The 26,108-nt window shown below is 36.4% G+C and overlaps 1 protein-coding gene across 5 annotated transcripts in view; it reads right to left on the bottom strand.

Moving 5' to 3' along the window:
* Positions 1-26,108, bottom strand: part of NPAS3 (neuronal PAS domain protein 3) — a 596,956-nt gene that overhangs the window by 288,942 nt on the left and 281,906 nt on the right. For all 5 annotated transcript variants that reach the window (XM_090141311.1, XM_090141312.1, XM_090141313.1 and 2 more), the window contains one exon: positions 19,833-19,915. In XM_090141311.1, the coding sequence (XP_089997437.1) occupies positions 19,833-19,915 (83 nt within the window). The remainder of the gene's footprint in view (positions 1-19,832; positions 19,916-26,108) is intronic.

Genomic DNA, 26,108 nt, shown 5'->3' with positions numbered 1-26,108 from the left:
AAATGAATGTCTGACGAAACATAACATTTATGTCCAGAAAAGTCAGTCAAGATCTGACTGGAGTCAAGTCAACGATAAGCTAAATAAACAATACAGTCCAACATTACAAAAAAGATTATTTAGTTTGAATGAAGAAGTCAATTATCTCTCAGTTCAGATCTGGATAACTTGATCACAGCTGCTCATTTCAATAAAAAAGAGATGCTTTACAGTCAGATGATTTACAGTCAGGTTTCTGGGTTTACATAAAGCAGATACAACGAATAACTGAACTGAAATTATTATAACTACAGGTGTTCTACAAGACACCCTTAGCAAACACTGCTAAAATAGTACACACAGTACTTTGGTAAATGGTGTATTACAAAACAGGCAGCAATTCTTTCCAAATCTGAAGACCTTTCATGTATGTATTTCACCTGAAAACTCAAGAAAATCTTTTATTTTACTTTGCAAGATTAACAGTATGATTTACTGAGATTTACTTATCCATTGAAACTTATTTTTTGCTACTAGCATACTAAATGAGGTTTAAAGTTTACATTCACTGTATCCTAATGTATTTTTATTATATTTTCAGTCATATGGATAAATATTTTAGTTTGAAAGAGAGCTCTTTTTCCTTACTATTTAAAAAAAAATCTTAAAACATATACTGAATATTTTAAAATACTTTGTGATGAATGGTTCTGTGAGGAATTAAGTTCTGTTTAATAGCATTCTTTCCTTGACTAAAACAATTGTTTACACCATAGACAGTCTGAATTAAAATAATCTGCCAAAGAATCATAGTTTGGTTACAGGCACTAACACAAAGGAGAACACCCTGGCAACAAACCAACAGAAATATTGGTTTCATAGTTTCAACTGAAACAGAGAGTCTCAGCTACCTGCTTTTCTCAGAAAGGAAGACGTCCAAATTTATATGAAACATTACTTTTAGCAATGGTGATCAGAAAGTTTTTTAACAAGTTACTTTTGATTTAGAGATTCTGAAGAAGTGTAGCGATACTTGGTCTTACTGCTGAAGATCCACCAGAAGAAAATCGATCTTAATGTAAAGCTCTTAAAAAACATTTTGAGCTGACAATCCAGTCAATATAGATGCAATTGTTTTTAGTGAATGAATTATATTCCTTCATTCCTTGATACTAGCAGTGATGGTATTCTCAGTTCATGCATGATTTCCTATGGAAATTCTACATAGGTTGCTTCAAAAATGCCTCCTATTTATTTCCATGGAGATTACAACAGATACAAAGAGCACAATAACACTGTTTGATAAGGCAAATTCTCAGCTACAAAATAGTCTTTTTCAACATAGTCACCCACCATTAGGTATATATTTTTGCCAGCAATGAACAAGATTCTGCATGCCATGCTTATAAAAACCTGAATCAATGGAGGCGACCACTGTCACAATCACCGCTGCTGAAATGCACCACCAACCCCTGTGCTCACATCCACTCTTTGGTCTCTATAAACATTTAGCAAGCCCTGATGAATGTCACACGACCAGAAGCCAAACTAAAACATCAACAAGTGCAAAGGAAAAGTCTGAACAAATAGTTCTCTCTTTGAAAGAAGGAGTCAGGGTAATATACACGTTCATGAAATGAGGAATTTATTTTGAAACCAACTGATATTAATGAACAATTTTTTTTTATACTGACAGAGAGCTATTAATAATCTTGTTCGTAAAAGAGGTACTTCAAATGAAGGAGGAAATCTTTCTAACTATAATGAAATCTATTACACTTTTCTGCAAAAGCCCTTGCAAAAGCAGAACACTTTCTGTCACCTTCCTCAGCAGCTCATGACTTTCCGTCCTGGATACTATTTCTTCAATCAGCCTTAGCATAGCCTTTTTCTATCTGCTTACAAACTCCTACTAAGAGAATCACTTAAGCATATTTTAAGTTACACATAAACTTTACTATAAGGCAGAGCTGAAACACAGAAGACAATTTCAAACAAGTTTGTTTAACCAGATAGATAACGCATGCTCTCAGCAATGCAAAGTTTTTAGGCGTGCTGCAAAACAAGCCAGCAGGGAAGAAGATCAGTGTGGATAAACAGGGAACATTTTTTGAGACTCCAGAAAAAAAGAGACCCTACCTCCTGTGGAAGAGGGGACAGACAACTTAGAAAGAGTACAAAGAAATTGTTAGGATATGCAGGGAGAAAATTAGAAAGGCAAAAGCCAAGCTTGAACTCAACCTGGTCACCACAGTAAAAGAGAAAAAAACTTCTAAAAACATGTATTAACAGCAGGAGGAACGCTAAGGAGAATCTCCATCTTTTACTGGATGTGGCAGGAAAAATGAACATTAAGGACAAGGGAAAAGATGAGGTTCTCAATGCCTTCTTTACATCTGTCTGTAAAAGTCAGACCAGTTATCCCGGGGGTACTCTATCTCCTGACCTGGAAGTCTGGGATGGGGAGCAGAATAAACCCCCCACAATTCAGGTGGTAACAGTTAGAGACCTACTACTCCACTTGGACTGCCACAACTCCATGGGGCCAGATGGGATCCACCTGAGGGTGCTAAGGGAGCTGGCAGAAGTGACTGCCAAGCCACTTTCCACTATCTGTCAACAATCAGTCAGAGAGGTCGCAGAGCATTGGAGGCTTGCCATGAGATTCCTACCTACAAGAAGGGTCATAAGGAAGATCAGCCTGACCTCAACACCAGGGAAAGTTATGGAGCAGATCATATTGAGTGAGATCACCTGGCATACGTGGGACAACCAGAGGATCAAGCCTAGTCAGTACAAGTTTATAAAAGGCAGGTCCTGCCTGACGAACTTGATCTTCTGTGATTGAGTGACCCACCTGGTGGATGAGGGAAAGATTGCCAACATAGTCTAACTAGACTTCTGCAAAGTCTTTGACACTATCTCCCACAGTATTCTACTGGGGAAGCTGGAAGCTCATGGCTTGAACAGGTACACTCTTTGCAAGGTAAAGAACTAGTTGGAGGGCTGAGCCCAGAGAGTGGTGGTGAATGGAGTAAAATCCAGCTAGTGATCAGTCACAAGCAGCGCTCCCCAAGGGTTGGTATCAGGGCCTATCCTGATTAATATCTTTATTAATGACTTGGATGAAGAGAGTACGTTTGCAGATGCCACCAAGGCAGGAGGAAATGTCGATCTGCCTGAGGCTTGGAAGGCCCTTTAGAGAGAGCTAGACAGGCTGGGTCACTGGGCTGATGACATTGGGATGAAGTTCAACAAGTGCAAGTGCTGAGTTTTGCACTTTGGCCACAACAACCCCAGATAATGCTATAGGCTTGGGGCAGAGGGGCTGGAAGAATGTGTGGAAGAAATTGACCTGGGAGCATTGGTCAACACTCAGTTGAACATGAGTCAACAGAGTTCCCAGGTAGCCAAGAAGGTCGATGGCATCCTGGCTTGTATAGGAAAGAGTGTAGCCAGCAAGACCGGGGAACTGACTGTCCACCTGTACTCAGTTCTGGTGAGGCCTCACCTTGAGTAGTGTGTTCAGGTTTAGGTCTCTCGCTACAGGAAAAACATTGAGGCCATTGGGCATGTTCAGAGAAGGGCAACGGAGCTGGTGAATAGTCTAGAGCATAAGCCTTATGGGGAGTGGTTGAGGGAATCAGGATTGTTTAGTCTGGACAAGAGAAGGCTCAAGAGACCTTACCGACCTCTACTGCTACCTGAAAGTAGTTTGTGGCAAAGTGCGAATTGGCTTCTTCCCCTATGTAACCAGCAACAGAACTACAGGGAGTGGCCTCAAGTTGTGCCAGGGAAGGTTCAGGTTGGATATTAGGAAAAAATTATTCTCCAACAGAGTGGTCAGGCACTGAGATGGGCTGCCCACAGCGGTGGCTGAGTCACCATCCCTGAAGGAGATCAAGAAACGTTTAGATGTGGTGCTTAGGAACATGGTTTAGTGCAGAAATATTGGTGGTAGATGGATGGTTGGTGTTACAGCTAGAAATATTATTTTGGTGAAAATGGGAAAAGAAACAAACAGGGAAGATATGCTCACCTGTATCCAAAGATCTAGGTTCACAGGAAAGACTCCACAGAGGAGGGATCTCCAGAAAGAGAACCTTCCCCAGTGGTGGTCAGCCCTTAAATGGGGCCTAGGAGGGGTAGAGCCTTCCGGTCACACAGGTGTATTGCCTTCACCTGTGCTCCCATGGCTGACTCAATCCTTTCCTCACTCAGTGGTTCAGGCCATGACTCAACAGTTTGCATACAGTTGGACCAGATGATCTTGGAGGTCTTTTCCAACGTCAGTGATTCTATGATTAATAGTGATACAAATCAGGAATATCACAAAGTGTTAAAAGTGAAAGAAGCAAACTTTCATTTAGATACTGTCATAAAGTTCCAATGGAGCATCTGTCTAGGGACCTTCACCAGCTTATACACTCTTAACAAAATAAAACTTACAAGTTGAGATTGAGGGGTTCCATTTGCTTCGCATTTAAGAACTTTTGCATTTCAAGTAAAGAAGAATTCTGGAATTTATACTTAACAGTGAAATGCATTTTCATACATTTGGTTGGTTCTATATCCTAAAAACATTTGGCTAAAAATATGCTCTGGATTTCTTCCTTTGGTTTTCTCTTACTTAACTGAAAACTCTTCTCACTTTCAGAGCAAACAACCAGTTATATTTATGTGAACAACTGAAATAAAATCTAATGAACTGTCATTGCAGCATTTGTAATCATTACGGCCTTTTGGTTTTGAAGAGATATGCATCTGGGCTTGTTTCTCAGCAACTCAGACTTCTGTTCAGCCAGCATGTTCACTACAAGATGTTGGTTTTTGCATTGTATTGTTAAACCAGCAGTTATTTGTAGAAACTATGTGTATTCCACACTACATTAATTTAGTTTGCTAGGTGCTCTCATCCTTTATTCAGACTTAAATTGCCATTAACAACATACTGTGGCTCCTGTAGCATAAAGTTTATGGAGAAATTTGACTTAAGATGATTAGCTAGAAATTTATCATATGTGACCTAAAGGTTTAGCCCTGCAGCAGTATTTTGAAATAAACAGTATTTAGGATAAAGGAGAACAAAACCACAACACTATCACATGCCTTACTTATTATTTCACTTTAGCATCTTTTGCAGCATGAATGGTGCTGAGGAAGTCACACGAATGGATCAGAACCCTACACATTTGGTCACAAATGAGTGCATGTATCTTTATGAAATCATATTCAATGCCTGCTGAATTCCACAGCATTTTTGTTTTTTTTCCTCTGTGGAATTTCTGTATTCCTGCCAGTTCTTTTAATTTATTCTTAGTACAGTCTAGAGTGTTGCTCACTTCTGCTTACTTATTGGTATTTTTATTTTGAACATTGATGACCAAGATGATATGCTTCTAAGACTTCTGTCTGACAGGACAGAATAAAACACACTGTCTGCCTTTCTTTTGGGTTCCTGTAGATCACAGCAGTTTAAATGAATAAACATAAAACAAGAATAATCATAATATTATTTAAAACTTTAATGAAAATAGTAACTTATAACTATGCTGGCTACTACAGTAAGAAAAAAAATGTTCCCTTTCATCTTCAATTATTCTTATAAAATTAATGTTAGTTTGAGCCCTTCTGGTATACTAATGTCTGGGGGATACTCACAAAATCTAATTCTGGATTGTTACAATTAATGTCCATGTTCTTGCTACAGTCCAGATAGAGAGGAAACACTTTCTAGTGGGTAATTCACAACAAAAGCTTTATTTCATAGTTGTAAATTCCTTTCTATTTCTAAAATTATCATTTCATATGCCCGGGACATCACATAGCTGCTTTGGCTTAAATGAACTGTTTCAACCAGAAAATATACAATTATTAAATAAATAAATATGGACTGAATGCTGTTTAGTGAAACGGGACAAGCAGCAAAATAATAATGCAGAAGGTTAAAGGATTCAGTATTTTCCTGTGAAGTTTTTAAGGGAATTCCCATAAAAGTTTTATTTTCCTTTCTCTAATATGAAGCACTTTTTCTTTACGTAACTCATAAAATGCTTTATAAGAAATAAGACTATGATGACAAATACCTACAACATTTATAGGATTGTATGTCACAAATCACGTCATGACAAGTAACTAATATTCACAGTACTGTATATATCAGTGACATCTGTCACTGATAATAGTGGAACTCTTATTGTATAGAAAAAAAGAACAAACTGAGCAGAGTGAATTCTTGTTTCTGCTTTTAATTTTAAGTTCAATTTTATCTCAAGTCAAGATTGGTTTATAAAGGTATAACTTACTAATCTGTGTGGGTTAAAATAATAAAAGATGCCCTATCTTGCCTTATCTTCTTTTAATACCATTGATTTATTTATTTTTAATTTTGAAATATTTCATTTTTTAAATGAAACCAAAAACTTACTTCCTCCTAGTCTATATAAGCACTGACTAAATATGAAAAACACACTTCATAAAATCACACCTTTAAAAGAAGTATTATTGTTGACGTTATTAACAACACTTTAAAATAAAAGAACATAATTGCTCAACTAAAATGAAATCCCCAAGATAGAAATATGTTAAGGCATATTAGTTCTAAATGACTAACATTTTTATAGCACTAGCTAAATGAATTAATAATTATTGGAAACTTATTTTAAAGGATTGGCATTTTTTATTTAAAAAGCTATGCAGTACATGCTGCACTGTCTGTAATCCTTCCAGAATCACTCATATTTAAAAGAGAGATTTCTACAGCACTTCAGACATTGAAGATCAGCTCCCAGTAATTCCTATATACCACACACAATTTATATTGAAAAGAGTTTACCAGAACTCCTCTAAATTAGAGCACAAGTAAAACTGCGGGTAGAGCTGATAAAAGCAGCATGTGTTCATACTCACTGCCTACTCTTTTCTCTATGTGCAGAAATATCAATCAAGCCTATTCAAGGGTTAATTCATTTCTGCATTTTGACCACATAACACTTACAATTTAGTTTAAGGCTTAAAATCAGGCAAGAAGGAAAGCTCCACTGATGTATACAGCCACCTTTTAAAGAAGATTACACATTAAAGAAGGTGGTTTAATCTTCTGTTCTAATCTACATCTTCAATTTCTAAACAAGGCCAATGTGCTGAGTTTCTCAGTTCTATAGTGTCCTTGATATCTGTTGGTGTCAAGCATTCATTCTAAAATACTTCTAGTTCAAATGCTTTGAAGGACAACCCTCCCATTATTTTAGACAAGTGAGAAGTAGTACTGGATGAAGACATTTGCTGATAGAGAAAAAGTTGGGGATGCTGGAAGAGGAGAGAGAAATGCAAGTCCTCATGTCTGTCACTGAATTTTCTTTCTCTCTGAGATTGCTCCATGTGGCACAGAAGGATCTGGCTTTCATGGCATTTTGAAAACAGACAGTATTTGAAGAGAGCTTTACTTAAAAAAAATGTTATTTCAGAGTTTCTGGAGATCAAGGCTTATTTAGGAATCCATATCAAACTTTCCCAGGGGAACAAACAAGTAAATATTAATGATGTTTCTTTTCCACGTGAGAAAAAACACTTGTAAGTTACAGCACTTTCAGAGAGACTCTTTTCTTGTGGCATTGAAAAAGTGTTATATTTTCCTCACTGCATCATTTCTTTTCATAAGCTGGCATAAGCAGAAAAAACCTTATGCATTACAATCTTGCCATGAATGGGAAGATCCCTCTCACAGGACATCTTTTGACCTAAATTGGCCTTTCCAACGTAACAGCACTGCTTCAGAAGACTTGGCTTATCCATTCACTGACTGTCTTGGCTGGGATCTCTCACTGGGAATAGAGTCTGCTCAAAGTTGGGAGCCAATTGCTGGTGTAACTCTGACAGATGCAGGACCCATATGGCCAAGTCTGGATAGGATGCCTCTATCACTGGCATTTGGATGTCAGCTTTCCTTCACTGGTTCTGCTGCTGCTTTTGCTGATAAACCTGCCTGTCGGTCTGCTGTGGGTCAGCCTGCTGCTGCTCTGAAGTCATGCTTCTTCGATTACTGAGTGGTTCCTCTCTATTAAGGAGTACTATCTGAGCATAATATTCATCCCTCAAAGTCACTACACATCTATTTCCAGTATTTCTACTGTTCCTTGTGATGTAGGCACAGATGAAATTTTGCAGGTGCAGTGAATCTGAAAAATGTGTATATGTTCATTCCCTGTCTTGTGGCTGGGGAGCTCTGCTGATACCATCCATTACTTTTTAATCCTAAACAATTTTTTACTGCTAGATAACACAGCCAGGAATTGCAAGTGGAAGATCTGGATGACATCACAAAGACATTTTTATAAAAAGGAAAAACACTGCACTAAAATGTTCTATATGATATTAAATTCTGTGCAAAAAATTGCCAATATATCATTGACACCTACCTAGAAATTTGCATGTGACACCCTTGACAGGCACATTTTTGATACTAGAGAAAATAAAATCCTCTTTAACTGAAATGCTGTGCTCTGCTTTTTCTTCTGTTGGTTGCTTTGAAAAAGCTACAACATTACTGTTGCTTTTTTTCTTTGACTTCAGAATGTTCTCAAGTATCTGAATACTTGAGAACAAAACAAAGCTTGATAACACTCATACATCAGGAATTTTTCCATTTTCTCAGGTAAGAATGGGGAAAGATAATTTTACTTTTACATACTAAGTCTCCAAATCCTCCAAGCAGGAAACTGGAGAATGTCATTTGAGCGCAAGGCTTAAGGGGGTACAAGCTCCTAAACCCAGCAATAGCAGCTACAGTCACTTTCTGCCAAGCCTCCTACATGTAGATAATTCATACCCTCATCAGGAATAATCTGTCTGGGAGCTAGGGAAACTTCTGCAGAACAAATGCCAAATGGTGCTAATTAGCTGTTGGCAATCACTGGAAGTGTGGGGAGCAGTACAAAGTCAGTAGCCTCAATATGCAAGGACTAGTCACAAAGTAACCCCTGTCTTCTCCAGCAAGTGGCAACCTAATGTGGCCTACTGAGTCCAAACACCCAAACTCTCAGATACCCAAGAGGACACAAATAATAAACCCTATAACGCCCTCAGTACCTGCACAGTGACAGGAGCAGGACTTTCTACAAGAAGGTACCATTCCTGCTGCTCTCCTGCTAACAGACAGGTTTGATCTTTCACAGGCTTAGCTTTAGGAGACTACAATTAAGCATTCAGATGAAAGAGTGCAAAACATAGAAATGACTACTTGCAAGACATTGGACACAGAAGAACATGGAAGCATGACTCAGCTTTAGGCCAAAAAGCTTGGGTTTACAATAAACAGACAAGTATTTCAGGTTTGTTTTGTTTTGATAGAAAATTACAACACTGTACAGTTGAAAATCTGATTATTTTTTTTTTTTACCTTCTAGAATACACTTTAATAACTATTAAGTTTAATGATATCCAGCCCTATTCATCAAAAGGAGTACCATATTCTATCTTTGATTTTACTTGACTACATAATTTGTAAAAGATGGAAAAGACTTGATTAGTACTGTATCAGACATGTAAAGGTAAACACACACACAAAAAAAGAAAAATTCAAAAAGAAAAAATAAAGATGTCAAGCTAAGCAGGACATCTTACCAACAACACTATTTATTTACAACCTTTTTTTGTTGTTCTGAGATATAACTGAGGACTTACATGTTATTTCTAGAACTGTCTGCTGACAGTATACTTCATATAAATAAACCTCAAAATTCTAAATTACGACAGTTTTTAGTGTTCTTGTTTAGGTTTTTTGTTGTTGTTGTTTGTTTGTTTGTTTAGTTTTTGTTTGCTTTAGAGAAGCAATTCCTGTTCTCTACCTTAGGCCACACTGGAAATGCAAGGATGACTCTGAACATAGACCCACACCCGCCATATATTGTTTTTTTCTCCTTAAAGTGTGCATTAAGGGCAAATAGTCCACTAGATCTCTGCTAGAAAAACTATGAATGAAGTCATGAAGATTAAAATCTTTATATTCAGCAGAAGATATAATTAAAGGGAAGAACAGAAGAACAAATAATAAGCACAAAGCAAGCCAATGATACACACTATAAATCACTATCTAGAATATGCAGGCAAGAGTTTACAATCCATTCAATCAAACCTGAATTCAATCAGACATTATCGAAGTGGTATAGTCTTACATTAATGTCAAAGGGTGCACCTAAGTAGTGTTCTCCATATAGTGGAGAAATTGTGGAAGACAAAAACAATCCACTGGCTAAGTGCTGTGCATAATTAATAAACACAATTCAGCATTGATTTGGATCTTATGTGACCTTATAAAATGTCCCCTAAAGAAAATGTGATACAATGTAATTACACACAATTACCTTACTTCTGGAAACTTTACCATTTGTTTCCACACTCCTCTTTTTATTTTCTGTACAGGCAGAAATTCTAATACAGTGACATTTTGGCAACAACTAATAGAAACAGCTGCTTTTAAACAGGATTTAAGTTAATATACTCAACCACAGAGTGTACTCTCCACAAACCTGATTCATTTATTTTAACTATTTTTGTATTCTCTTATGTGTTTTAAAGTTTGGGTAAAGATGCTTACACTTTCCAAGTGAAATCCACTGCCTCTGGAGCTATAGATTCTGTAGTAATGCGTAACACTGACCACCGAATGTCCATTTCAGTATTTATATTTTGTATTTATTTAGCCCTCATAATTTCCAATAACGGTATGAAAACACAATTAGCATAGAGCTGATATAATGAAATCACTCTGTGTTAAAAGCAGCCTGAAACAACAGCATTCACATGAATCTCAACCATCCATTTAAGGATTCTGTGTACACAAATCCCAATATTACCTTTTGTCAAATCCTGTGGAAGAACAGCCTACATGCTGCCCCCAACTCTATTGCAAAGGAGTACAAAGGATGATCGAAGCCTATGTCTAGTACTTTTTATTTTCATTAGATCTGAAATGGGGAATCTTTGAAAATATTTTTCAAGAGAGTGAAGAAAAATATCACTGTTAACTTGCACAGCATTGACCTGAATTTTTGTTTTCCCCAATTTTATTTATTTATACTAAATCAACACCCTTTTCCTTTCCCAATGCATCTTGTGATTTGGGGGAGGGAGGGGGGGGGGGAAAGAAAAAAAGAATCAAAGCATTCTGAAACCAGGACCCTGTTGCCCTTATCTATGTCCTTCCAATCACCACAGAAGGTATAATTCTTTCTGGTGAATTCACAAATTAGTTTACACTATCTATACTTTTCAAGCCACCCTACTTCAGTTCAAAGCATGGCTAAAACCCAAATCACAACCAAACTCCACTAAATAGAGTTTTGCTGATGCATGTGAAGAAAAATTCCTCTGTCGGCATCAACAGGCTGCAGATAGTCCTCAATTTCTGTTAATGACCTCTTCCCTCTGTCTGATTCAATACAGCCCACTGGCTATGGAAATGACAACACTCAGCAGGTGACAACAAAATCGTCAACAAACAGTGCTGAGATATGTCATTTTCTTCAAATACTTTCTCAGGAATTAAATGGCACACAATGGTATGCTTTGCTCTGCTCAGATCAAATATTTCTTTATTAAATGAAACTGCACACTCTTATATATAGTTGCTATATAAAATGCAGGTTTAAGTGATCTGCTTCAAGCTTCAGTTACAAAACAATTTGATATTTCCCATACCTCTCCCAGTCTCCTTTTAACACCTAACTCCTTGGGCAGCCACTGATAGGATGCTGTATATTTTGACACAACTCCAGACTGAAAACACTGCCCTTATGGATTCATACTGAGACTCCTACTGTGACTGGGACAAATTGGAGTAAGCAATTCAGCACATTTCAGGTTTCCTGAACCTGGGAAATCCTCTTGCTATACACTCCAGCTAATGGACAGAGACATCCCTTTTAACAATGCTGTCTGTGCAACATTTAACCTTTTCAGATTCAAATCTAGCCTTTGTTCCCAGCTCTTTCTAGAAACATGAAATGTATCAGGCTAACCTTCTTTATAACTTAAACTGGTGTAGAACTAGAACCATATCATAGCATTCAGTGACATTTACACATGTTTAAAGTGCAAAAGTAGCATCCAACAGTGAAAAGAGGTATACAGCATTAACATTTCTATTAAAGCATTCTCTTACCTCCTTTTGGCTTAAATACCTACTATTACTCCGAATCATTTAAACTTGAAAAAAAATGCACAATTAGATTTCTAAATAGAGGTCTTTTCTAAATAAGTTTACACTTTTATTACAAGAGGATGATCTTCTGAGAAGATCATTAATCAATAAGGTGCTTTAAGTGACTGGTGAACAAACTCGAGCAGATTCCTATGTAGATTATGTATTTTGCTGCAGAAAGATGAAATACTTATGTCCTTAAACCAGAAACAGGAAATGGCTGCTGAAGATGCCCAAAATCTCTCTGGAAAGGCAGAACTGCCAAGCTGACATACTAATCATTTCTTAGTCAAGCCCTATGGCTCTTTTCACAGTGTATCAGCATTTATACTGCTGTCCTGTTTTTGAACTGTGTGTGGTTGAAGTATTCAACCAGTTAATAACTGGACATTTCACGTCATGCCAAATTGCTATTTCCAAGTAGATTGGGTTTCTCTCAGTTGTTTTCTAAATGTAACATATTCTCTTGCCTCAATTTATTTTTTAATTATTTTCATCTTAACCATACTCCAGATTATATTATTATATTCTTTCACCCAGTCCAATGAGAAATTATATTTTTAGAAGGTTGTATATGCAGTCATTTCTTATACCACAAAGATGTCATTTTTGTTCAGTTTATAAGGCATTTTCAGCATCCAATTTACTACTGTGATCTCAGTGTTTCTGAATGAATAATTTGAATCCTACATAATTGCCAGTTTTCCTAGATAAAAGATGGTTGCATACCTAAAACTTCTGGTTTTAGATAGAGATGCAGATTTTTTACCTTTCTCCTTTAATTGTATTTAATTTCTGGATAGCAATTTCTGTGAGAAATTGTTCCCCTTTTGATTTTGTATCTAAATGTTCAGAGTGCCATCTCAAGAAAGAAAAATATATGAGACAAACTGTTTGACAAAGGTGAAGTTCAGACTGAAAATTTAAGTACACAAAGTACACTACTTGGGTATCATAGAAATTGTTCCTTTGTGGAGGGATTATGTGACCTCCAAACCTTCAGTTCTGACCTGTTACTCATTCTGTCTCACTACATTACATACAGCTCTTTACAGCCAAGAGAAAGTTCAGGATCACTTTGTTGAGAGGTTTGATCTACAACTACTTTAACTTATCTTCTAACTTCCACTTTATTTTGGTTACTAACGCATAATTTAACCTATACTTCATTTCAGTAAACTTTTTTTTTCCCCCACATCATACTATGTTCCCCAGCATATCCTAAGTTTTGTGGGTTTTTTGTTTTTTTTTTTGTTTCAGATTTCCCTTTTTTGCCTGTCTTTGACATATGCTAACATGGGCCACCTAGTACTCTGTCCCTGTAAGCCAATATAAACTGCAAGAAATACAACGGTCTCCATTCTCACAAAGGTCCCACAAAACATCACCACTAGCAGCTCTATACACAAATCTCCAAGCCAGTAGAAGTCTTTTCTGCTACAACCTTTTTCAGCCTGGAAAAATCCTTCACCATCACTACTATCTGCTGCTTCCTTGCCTTTAGTCTTGTGTCAATATTTCTGCGCTGACCACTGTAATACAGAGATAACCTCATTCTGCAATATTCAGAGCAACAGAAAATAGCAAATGAGAATGTAAATCATCTCCCTAATATTTTCTAGCACTCCAACCCCTTCTTGTCTATTTTCCACTTTTTTTTCATCCTCTTGTCAAGATGAGGATCCTTGTAATAGTTCAAGTATTGATAGAAATTGGATTTACATTCAGTTATGGCCCAGCCAGTCAAAGAGCTACATCTAAACAACGTCAGCTTGTACTGTTTATACCTATATAAAACATTCCAAAGTTTTACAAGATTCAAAAATTTGTGTGGTATTTTCTTGTTCTACTTTGATAATTCAAATAGTTTGGCCAATTTTAATTTGTAAGTTTACAGTGTGTAAGTATTAATACTTACTTTCAATACAGAAAATATCTTCTGTTTCTCCATGACACTGTCAACTATCATTGAACCACAGAATGGTTTGGGTTGGAAGGGACCTTTAAGATCATCCAGTTCAACTTCCCCCTTCCCATTATAGGCAGGCATACCTCCCTCTAGACCAGGTTGCTCAAAGCCCCATCCAGCCTGGCTTGAATGCTTCCAGGTAGGAGGCATCCACAACCTCACTGGGCAACCCATTCCAGGATCTCACCACCCTCACAGTAAAGACTTTCTTCCTAATATCTAGTCTGAATCTATCCTCTTTCAGTTTAAAACCATTTCCCCTTGACCTGTCATTACATGCCCTTCTAAAAAGTCCCTCCCCAGCTTTCCTGTAGGCCCCATTTAGGTACTGGAAGGTAGCTATAAGGTCTTCTCGGAGTCTTCTCTTCTGCAGGCTGAAGAGCCCCAGCTCTCTTAGTCTGTTCTCACAGGGGAGTGCTCCAGCCCTCTGATCATCTTTGTAGCCCTCCTCTGGACCTCCAGAGGTCCAGAGGAGCTCCAAGAAATCCATGTCCCCTTGTGTTGGGGGCTCCAGAACAGGACACAATACTCCAGGTGGGGTCTCACAAGAGCAGAGCAGAGTGGCAGAATCAGTTCCCTCAACCTACTAGTCACACTTCTCTTGATACACAATTCTTATACTTCATCCATAATTGCTCATTACTGCAAAACTGTAAATAACTTCCCCTGTTCATTTTGTGCTTTGCCTTAAGAAAAACCTCACAGGGATTTCACAGATGCTGCATGCTGAACACACATATTTACAATGCGTGAAAATCTTTACTCACATGCACTCTGGTAAGCTGTCTTTAGGAAAAAATGAATAGTGTCACTGTCTTGTTATGTTCAATGTAGTTAGAGGTAAATCGAAACATCTTCCAAACATGACTAAATATTGTAGTGAAGATGCATAGTGAATTCTCTCTACCTTTTGTCTCTGTCAAGCTTGATAGAATAACACTTTCCTTCAAAGAGAATCACAGAGCTGCAAAACTAATAACAGAAATAACTAATTACAAGACCCATGTGAACAACAGAGAATAAATTCTGATGTGGAAGTTTCTGTCAAATTGTCTATTTGCTTCTCTACCTCTTGTATTTGGAAACACCAATACATAAAACTGTCTTAAGTGCATAATTATGAGAAAGTGGAAACATCCAGTGCCTCATCACCCTCATCGTAAAGAATTTCTTCCTTAAATCTAATCAAAATCTACCCTCAATTATTAATAAAAACAGTATATTTTAAAACAAAACAAAAATTGTTAGGATGAAAGGCATTTTTCACTTGCTCACAAGGTTGGCAATATATAAGGGTTCTTAGATTCATAGGCCGTGTGTGGTTAGTTTTCTTGTTTACCTTATATACAGAAAAGCTAATATAATAGATCAATTCATTTATTGGCCTGTGGTTTCTCTAACACGGGACTGCCCTTCACATTCATGGAGAGCCTGGGACCATTGCATGGAGTAAAGCCAAACCATACCATGTGCACCATACATGGCTTCCAGGGAGTTCAGATGCTGCTCCCATTCTAGATTTGCCTTATGTGATCAAGTCTGTGCTGATAATGAGGCTGCTGCAATGTGAACAGGACCTAATAGCACTTGAACATTCTACAGATGACTTGGCTAGGGTATCTTAGTACAACTGCACATCCAGTACAGCTATCCTTTCCGAATTATGAGCAGTGTTCCACTCCTGAATCTCTAAAGTATGTGGTTTCTTTCCTGTGGCTCATAACTCTATGCCATCCACTTGCAAAACAACCATGCACAGCTGTAGGAATCTCTATCACAAAGGTTACTAGTGATAGTGCTCACCACTGAACATCTACAAAAAAAAAAAAAAGTTTTCTGCAGTTCAGCACTTCAGCATCTTGCTGCTTTAAAGATTTCTTCAGACAAAAGTAGAGGGTAGAAGAGTACATGCAATTTAAGACAACTAATGTCTAAGGTATTGTTTATGGTAATATAAACCTATACGAAAATGTTACAGTTTTTTAACAGTAGAATAGGTGTTGTTGAAGCAAAGAATGCAATTAGAAAAGTTATCACTCCTGTATGCAAGAATACAAAATGTACCACTCACTGCAGTTCAGATACATAGTTCAATTAATATTACTAATACCTTATTTCTATCCTTTTCTGACTTGAAAACCTATTCCATTGTGTTTAATTCCAAATATTTATTCTTTAAGATGAAGTATTTTAAACAAAGAAATATCTTTTATAAATATTGAATTTTATTTGAAAATACAGCACATTTTAGTTCTAATTGTTTTACAGTTCAAACTGTAAGGTGTGTTCTTTTTTGTTCAAGAATTTTAAAAGCAACTAATTTAAATATGCAAAATTATCTTGAGTTGTTCATACGTGAACTTAAAAGCCATGCAACACAGGAAAATTAAGTAATTATGCCTCCAAGTTATTTACTGCAATTAAGCTCATTTATCATATGCAAATTAGTGCAAACTGGTCTCATTAGTTACTAAATTACTCAATATGAGCTGAACAATGTAGCACTCCAGTTTGTAATGAAAAATCCCTGTAGAGGCAAGCAGTATCAATTAAGCTAATTTGCATATGCAAATATATTCACTAACTTTCCCTTTTCTCTATATTTAGTTCTACATTTCCTGATCATTCCTGATTATGTGAAGAATATGGGGTCATTGACCCTTTTCCACACCTCTTCAATAGCAATGAAGTTACAGAAAAAATTCAGGGGCCTTGTATAAACCAATAATTCTCATTTTTACAACCAGTTTCAGTCAAATTTTTGAATAGCAGGGAGAGGAAGTAATACTTTTTTTACTACACTTATTTAATAAATGCTGATATATACATAAAAAATGTAAAACAAAGATGTATCAAAGTCTACTTTCACTATAACACCACTATTCTGAAGAAGATAAATGTAGGCTAAACAAAGCACACAATCTGACAAACCAAAAATTTTGTCAGAAAATAATGAACATATTCATATTGCCTTACCTTCACCTACTTCCCCCCCTATTACAAGCATTTCTACTGTTTACTATTCAGGTGATTTTACTTGGAAATGCTTAAAAAGTATTCTGCCCTGACTTTGGAGATACTTGTATGACAACATTTAAGTATTCATGTTTTGGGGTTTCTTTTTTTCTGTAAGCACATGGTGGATAGTTTCCTTGTCTGTAAACCTACCAGAGGAATCTGTTCAGTATGACATATAGTTGTCATTGGCTGTGGCTAGGAATTTTCTGACACAGCTGAGACTTCTTGCTTGTAGAAGTCAGATGTAAAATATTACAAGATGCACCACCATTTCTATTTTAAAATCATCGTAAATAAATTACATCCACCTTTATAAGCATGCTTCTCATGTGTCTGTCAATAAATTTTGAAGTATCAAAATATTAGGAGGATTAGAGAGGCTCCTTAATTTCTGAGCTTACACTTAACCCAGTCTTCAAAATATTAATAGCAAAAGGGATTAAACAAATAGGTTCAACTTCCTCAGATAGCAGACTCCAAAAAACTGAGATAGTCAGAAGGTATAATCATTCTACAAGGCTGTTTACTTCACTTGCACACAATACACATAATGCTGCTTTGCAAATCATTTCTAGAAGCAGAAGACTAAACAAGAACTTGTTAGAATAGCACTCCATTGCAGAGTCCGTCTGGTTGTCGTTATTTGCATCTTCTACCTTCCCAAGATTATTTTTCTACCTGTAACACCTCAAGGCAATTATTTGAAGTTTGTTCAGATCCTTTTAAATTGGTGCATTTGAACATGAGACCTAAATTTTCCTTCAAAGTGTTGACTACTCTACTACATAAGACAAGATTTTGACACACCATGATAAACTTGTGACTATTACTAATTCATTTTGTCCTTTATCCATCACCAACAATCTATTATCTTTTAAATGTCAGAGTGTAAGTTTCTATTATCAATTGGGAGATTAATGGGAGTAATTTGGTAAAAGGCACCACCCTCTCTGCAAAGGCAACACTTCAACAGATATTCAATAAGATGTTGATGGTAATTTTGACTGAAAATTTTCAGTCTATTTGTTACAGATAGAAGCATAACATAGATTACTTACTAGCACTATGATAAAGTTATATTAAAAAAAACGCCCTTAGTTATTAGGTATAAGTAGAAAAAAATAAAAACAATAGTGGAATATGTTTAAACAAGTAATAAAAACACTAAATATTCTTAAATACACGATCAGTGAAAAATTGAAATGTCCAGTAGTTTTCAAGGTGGACAACTTAGTTTTTTTCTTATAACTGAATTATTCATATAGTGTCAAACCTAGCATCTAACAAGTGTAAATAAATCAGTCTCAATGAGAGTTTATCTAGATGTTATAATTTATACTGTAATAAGCATACATCTAGGATATATAGTGCCTGTCCACATACTCAAAACACAAATGACATAAATTGGAATATCATGAAACCCACATTTATTTATTCTTTTTTTTTCCTGTTTATGAGACAGCACTTCTGTCTAATATTCAAACAATGCTCCAGATACTGGTGCATATACCTTTGCTACCATATCTATAATACAAATATTTGTTACAGAATAAAAACTTGAACTATGTCTCTGCCAAGGATGTACAAGTAAGAAAATAACTTCATTCATGATTTTTGTTCCAAAGATAAATTCATTCTAGTAGTTAATTTCATGTTTTCCTAAAATTATCTTTGTTGCCATTCAGCATTTAGTTACTTTAAAAAGATGTAAAAAATCTGACATATTCTGCAGTGCTTTTGAATGCCACAGCTGAAGTAACATAGAGAGATAGCTCTCAATCATTTCAAATTAAGTGGAATATTTCTCATGATAATATCCTAATTTACCTCTCAAAAGATAATACAACAAGCAATATATTTGCATAGAGAAGCTGTGTACATTCCTAAATAAGTGCAGTTATTCAATGCTGTAGTTAGAAAAGGCTACATGTAAAGGGTGTTTTTTTAATTTCCATAGTGCTGTGTTTTTGCCTTGCTGACAGAACACTTCACATTCTTAACTGCTTCTGCTCCACTTTTCATTATTGCAAAGTAAGAAGGGTTGTACTAATCCTGACAAAACAAAACATGCACAAGAACATCTCCATCAGGTTACTGGTTTTTTTTTTTTTTTTTTTCTTCAGAGTAATCCTCCCGGAATATAGTTACTTGAACAGTGTGACTAAATTCTTTGACAAATATCTCATTAGTTTTTATCTCATAGCTGAGGAAACCAAAGAGGCATGCTGCTGTTCATTTTTCCTCTTTACAGATTGCTGCAGATTTGTGATATATAATCATGACAAATGTGATATCAAAGAGGAAAGCAGTGTTCATAAACCAAAGTGGGGGAAAAACACCCTAAATTTGTACATGACACATAAGGAAAATGAAATCAACAACACAAAATACTGCTTTATGCACACACACAAACACATAGAGTCATTCTGCAAGCAGACACGTACTGCACAGTTGAAAATAACAAAACATTTATCTACACAATACATGTCCTCCCTCTCCTTAAAACTGTCCCAAGCATGGGCTTTTCTAAGAAGAAAGAAATATGACTTTTAATAAATACTGACACCAACAGTTTTCAAATTATTGGCAGAAATAGGATTGACTAGCAATTTTGACTTTGTCATGGAAAAGCTTTTTTTTGTTTTTTTGTTTTTTTGTTTTTTTTACCTGTAAAATATGACTTCCCAAATGAGATTCAAATACTTCAATGGCAAGGGCACTGGGACTTCTCCTGCGTTGGGCACCTATAACTGAATAAAAAACAGTTATGTTGCAAGGTCCGCACATTCATTTCTAATCCCTGATCACACCATTTCACATTAATTATTTAAATATGTTTTGCATTTAAATACCAGCGTTAATTTAAAATTTACCTTGCACACAGTAAGTAAAACCAGTACGTAATTTTCAGTGACTCAGATTTTGAGGATAAAAGGATTCTTTTTGAAAACAAACAAGCAAAGAAAAAAACACATGAAATAAACACCTATTTAAGTGTTCAAGAACTCTGAAAATGAATAGTTTTCTCAAATAGCCCCTGTGGAAGGTTTCTTGTACATGGCTATGACAGCACACAGAAATTATTGAAAAATACGACTGAAAAATACTACTGAAAAATATGCTAACTGTAAATCTAATGTTTTGAGATGTAGGGATGAGAACTAAATATTACTTAGGAGGTAAGAAGATGTAAGAGATTTATCTGAAATGAAATAAACACCACATTAAAAAGTCAACATTTGGCAAGAGCTGTCCTATCATCACATCTGAGATGTCAAGCATTCTCCAAAGTACAGGTATTGTAGTATTTACAGTAAGTACTGTAGTATTCCAGATATCCATGTTAACTGCTACAAAAGATACCTAAAACTAGCTTGTACTCTAAAAGATAGAATGACAGATGGTTGTGTTTTAAAGGCACACATAACTATACAACAAGCTGGGAAATCATAAAACTAATCTTTTGTGAAACTCTTCATGCCAGTAGCATAAAGCCAGAAATCAATTCTGAGTAAAGACAAAAATAAGCATCTACTACTGCAAACTGAGGTTTCTTTTTAGGTCCAGTCTGCATTTGTCACTTGAGCAGAGAAGAGGACAAAGGGCTGCAAGAAGTTTCCCTTCTTTTTCTGTCTTCGTGACAAAGCTAGGTGTATCCATAGCAAACAGAAGAGATCACGTTTTGAAGCATGTGAAACCTTTACATCCAAAAACACTGATGGTCTAAGTCTCTGGAATCTCTTCACAACACATGCTCACAGAAAGAAAATACCAAGGGATTCACTAAAACAAAAGCAGAATGGATGAATGCTGTTACTGAAGAAGCTAACCTAACATTCCTGAAAACAAAATACAGAGTAACATTTTTTTAGCCCTCTATGATACTGTCCGCCAAATGTTATCAGTAAGATATATGCCAAGTAATGATAGTCATACTGACCTAAAAATGTAATATCTTTCCTTATTGATGCTTCGTGTAATTTCCTTGCAGGAAATTCTAAGTTATTTATACTGAGCAAACAGGTGGCTTCATTGCAAACAGATTCAGGCAATAGCTCATAATTACAAATGGTGACTGCTGTAGACCCAGTATTTTTTTAAATCCTTTTTTCAGAACATATTCAAGGATACTGATGGTAGCAACATATGAAAATAAGCTTTCTTCAAAACTTCTGCTTTACAGTGCAACTGAAGTTGGTAATACACTTACACGTTGCAGTGTTTTTTTAACTTTAGTCAGTATAGTGACCGACAAGACACATCAGCATAATATTCTTCTTTTTCTAGTTTTAAGTATTCACTTATTCACTCCTACATTTTTTCTGTATCAATCTTCTGATCCTAAATAATTTTGCTTCTTTTCACACTGTTTCATCTTGTCTATAGTTATAGTGGTGCCTGCTATTTACTGTAAAGCCTGTTTCATGAAAAAAAAGTCAGAGCACATCAAATTTCCTAGCAATTAAGGCTTTTAAAAAATTATTTTTGCAGACACAGACTTAAAGATGATCCTTCTTTCCTCCTTAATAAGCCTCCATACACACTATCAAAGGCTTCATACATACGGGTTGTATCCCTTATTTCTAACAGAAACTTTAAGTTTAGTTATGGGACTAAACAAAATACATGGCATTGTAAAGATTATCAGTGTCCCAGTGTCCTCATTGCTATGAACTAGCTCTGTGAGCTTTTTTTTTTTTTTTTTTTTTTTTTTTTTTTTTTTAATGTAATTTAATTTGTAATCAGCCAATAACAAAAAAGAAATTCTCAGTTCTGGACTGTCAGGCATTGCTTCATAGTAGTCTCCATAGGAGCATTACAATAAGCAAAAACAACCTCTGAAAGAACAGCTAACTGTGCTCAAGTCCTTTAAGTCTTTTCATTCTTCCATCTAGACTGTGTTATGGTTTCCACACATTTTCTGAACACATCTCCACTTGCAATTTGTCTCCCATTTCATTTTCTGTTTCCTGCACTATATCACTCCTTTACAATCCACTGCCTTTTAAAGTGTATCCATTACATACAGAATATTGCTTCCAGTTCTATGATGTTAATTGCATTTTTTTGCATGAGAGTATAATAACTTGAATAAAAAGCATGAGGACTGTATAACACATTAAAACAGTATCTTAACTTTGAATTATATTTGCAAGTAAGTTGTCTGTTCCTTGTACTTGGGATGCTCTGAGTTCTACAGCTCAAATAAAACCACTTCAAGGTCAGTGAGTTAAATAGAAAGCACAAGAGGGCTGGATCTTAGCTTTAAAATTTGTCAGTTAAATCCTCTATTGATGTCTGTATCCTAGTAGCTGGTGTACATGTACACAAATATCTTTCAATACTTTCAAGCCATTCAGATCATTGACATTTTTATAGCAGTAGGACCTCTTGATTTACGTGTCTTGCACTTACTCAGGCTTTGTGAGGTTGTAATGACAGTTCCTAATTTTACAGCCAGCATAAATACATTACACAGAAAACCATTATGCTTCTGTTAGCCATACCGCAATTCTTTTTTTGGAAACCAAATAGATGTTAAATATGCACTTTATGTATTTCATTCATTTTCCTAACTATCATCCTTCACATTTTGAGGTCTGAGACAAGAATACTGAGATAAATCTAGAATAAGGAAAAAAACTTATTTTCTTTCATTGTTTGACTTCATTGCCTATTTTTTTTTTACTTATTTAAGCTTCAAAGATTTCTTGATATAAATCTGTATCTGAAAAAATACCACTTTGAGTATACAAGTTCACGTTGCATTGATAGGTTTCAAAAATATGGCAATCTCACAGACCAATCACAGCACAAGGCTTCTTATTTGTACTAAATAGATCATGGGCACAACAATAGATAAAAGGAAGACATGGACCGAAATGGTTGGATTAAAAAAACAAGCCACAATTTTACTTTCCTATAAAATTTCAAAACAAACTGTAAATACTAAACTGGCTTCCATCATATAAGCCGCAGCCAGTCATCTCTAAATCTCTCACCCTTTGAATGGAACCATCAGCAGCCACAGCTTAGCTGCTCACAGAAAAGTTGGAAAGCAATGGATTTGGGATTTATATCAGAAAATCTATGGCCTTCTATGATGGAGTGATGGCACTAGTGGACAAATGAGAAGCAATGATGTTGTCTACCTGGACTTGTGCAAGGCCTCTGACATGTTCTCGCACCACATTCTTATCTTTAAATTGAAGAAATACAGATTTTAAGGCTAGGCTATTCAGTGGATAAAGAGTTGGTTGAATGGTCATAGCCAGAAGGCTGTAGTCAATGGATCTGTGTCCAAATAGACGCCAGTCCTAAGTGGTGTCATCCCAGGGGTCTATTTTGGGACCAGTGTTGTTCAACATCTTTACCAATGACACAGGCAGTAGGATCAAGTGTACCCTCAGCAAGCTTGCTGATAACATCAAGCTGACTGGTGCAGTTGATATGAAATGAGGAAGGGAGGTCAACCAGAGGGACCTGGACTGGCAATCCATCTTCCAAGTTTCTCTTATTTTAGTAATATGAACAAAATAGGCTTTTTCAGGTGCACATATTTTCTATCACCTATATTCCATCATATTTAAGTGACAATGGTTTGAATGTACAATTGTTGTGGTTAAACAAAAAGTTGGCTGAAGCAATATTGCCATCAAGTATTGACTACTAATAATGACATGAAAATAGAAATAAGGTTGTCAAAATGCAATTTGTTGTGCTAGAGCAGAGGAACATTCGTTGAAATCTTTTCCTTTCCATGGCATTGGAACGAAACTTTTACTATCGAAATTGACACAACTAACATGCCTATTGCTGGCAAAGGATTATTCTTTAACAAGCTATTAGTAAGAAAAAAAATTAAAAATGCTCACTAAGTCCTCTTTAAATTTTCTCCCTCAAAGATAAATCTGGTTATATATGAGGTGGAGGAAAAACCACATCTCTTTAAATGTGTCTTTGAGGCAGCCTAAGCATGCCTGATGCAATCTCAAGAGCATTTGCAATTTTTCTAGGAAGAGCGGGAAGCTATGGAAAAGAAGAACACAGGCTGCCTAACAAAGATTTCTATGTATCCCAATGTGAGAGGATTTTCTCTTAATCTCAGTTCTAAGCCACTGGTGCACAGAATGAACAGACTGGTGTCCACTATGACCTCCTCCTAGTGAATCACAGAATCGCTTGGGTTGGAAGGGATTGATTATCCTCAAGGATAATCGAGCCCTTAACCCCTGCCACAGCAGGTCCACCAACCTCCATATCTAATGCTAGATCAGGTTGCCCAGGGCCCCATCCAACCTGGCCTTGAACATGTCCAGGGACGGGGCATCCACAACCTCTCTGGGCAGCCTGTTCCAGCACCTCATCACTCTCTTGGTAAAGAACTTCCCTCTGATATCCAACCTAAATTTTCCCTCCTTCAATTTAAAACCATTTCCCCTTGTCCTGCCAGTACCCACCCTTGTAAAGAATTGATTCCCCTCCTGTTTGTAGGCTCCCTTTAGGTACTGGAAGGCTGCAATGAGGTCACCCTGCAGTCTTCTTTCTCCAGGCTGAACAAGCCCAGCTCCCCCAGCCTGTCTTCATAGGGGAGGTGCTCCAGCTGATTATCTTTGTGGCCCTCTTCTGGACCTCTCCAACAGCTCCCTGTCTTTCCAGTGATGGAAGTCCCAGATCTGGACAATACTCCAGATGGGACCTCAGGAGGGCAGAGTAGAGAGGGACAAATATCTCCTTGTTCCTGCTGGCCACCCCTCTTCTGATGGAGCCCAGGATACCATTTGCTTTCTGAGCTGCAAGAGCATGCTGTTGGCTCATGTTCAGTTTTCCATCCACCAGGACCCCCCAGGTATTTCTCTGCAGGGCTACTCTGAAGGACTGCTCCTCCCATTCTATATATATGCCTGGGATTCCTCCAGTCCAGGTGCAAAACCTTGCACTTTGTTGTGTTGAACTTCATTAAATTCACCTGGGCCCACCTATCGAGTCTGTTGAGGTCCCTCTGAATGGCATCCCTTCCTTCCATGTCACCACTCAGCTTGGTGTCATCAGCAAACTTTCTGAGGGTTCACTCAATTCCACCACTGTTGTCATTGATAAAGATGTTAGAGTACTGGTCCCAAGACAGTCCCCTAGGGGACAGACAGAACTTTAAACAGAATATGCATTTCTTCATCTCTATGAATGAAATCATACCACCAGTTTTAAAAACTACTCTGAACTTCTAAATTAATTCTCCTGAAATATTATTTACTTAGAAAGGCTTTTTTTCAATTGCCCTCAAAGTTTTATTCATTTATTTGTTTTTAATTCTTTTGAGTCATTTTCATACTCATGAAAGGAGAGGTAGAGGCACCTCTTTAAGTAATCTGCTCTCCAAAGAATTATAAACAAAAAGCAAAACAAACAACAGAGACCATTTTTCATTTTTTTGATCTTGAAGAACTCTAATTATGCCAGTATGTCAGACCTTAGTTAGCAAAGCTGAAAGTTCATAAACATCCCACCAAAAGGAATATTATGATCTATTCACAAAATATGTAAACATCAGGCAAACTCCATATCTTCACATAGGACTGTCTAATAATTCTCCCCATAGGTATCAAAAAAATACATGATAATTTCACATATGACTGTATAATGAAACAGAGTAGTCTGAACCAATTTAGATAACTGTAGGTGCAAAGCAATGTACAGTACGAGTGTGGATATAATTGTGTGTTCTTTTACAGAATTCATTTTTTTTTTCTAAAGTAGAGAATTCCAATACACTTTTGAATACATTTGCTTTGTAAAGTAAATTCTACATGAAGATTTATCTTTTGCTGTTTCAAGAAACAACAAATTGCTCATGAAAGTGCAGTGCATGTGAACATGATAATCAGGCTAGTTACACAGAAAGAGGTAAGATGCCATCTTAAACCTTGGGACTTTTGAGCAAGA

Source organism: Phasianus colchicus, chromosome 5 (assembly GCF_987193195.1).
Source record: "Phasianus colchicus chromosome 5, bPhaCol1.hap1.1, whole genome shotgun sequence".
NCBI lineage: Eukaryota > Metazoa > Chordata > Aves > Galliformes > Phasianidae > Phasianus > Phasianus colchicus.
Note: the sequence above shows the minus strand (reverse complement) of the source record. Positions and strands in the feature narration are given on the sequence as shown.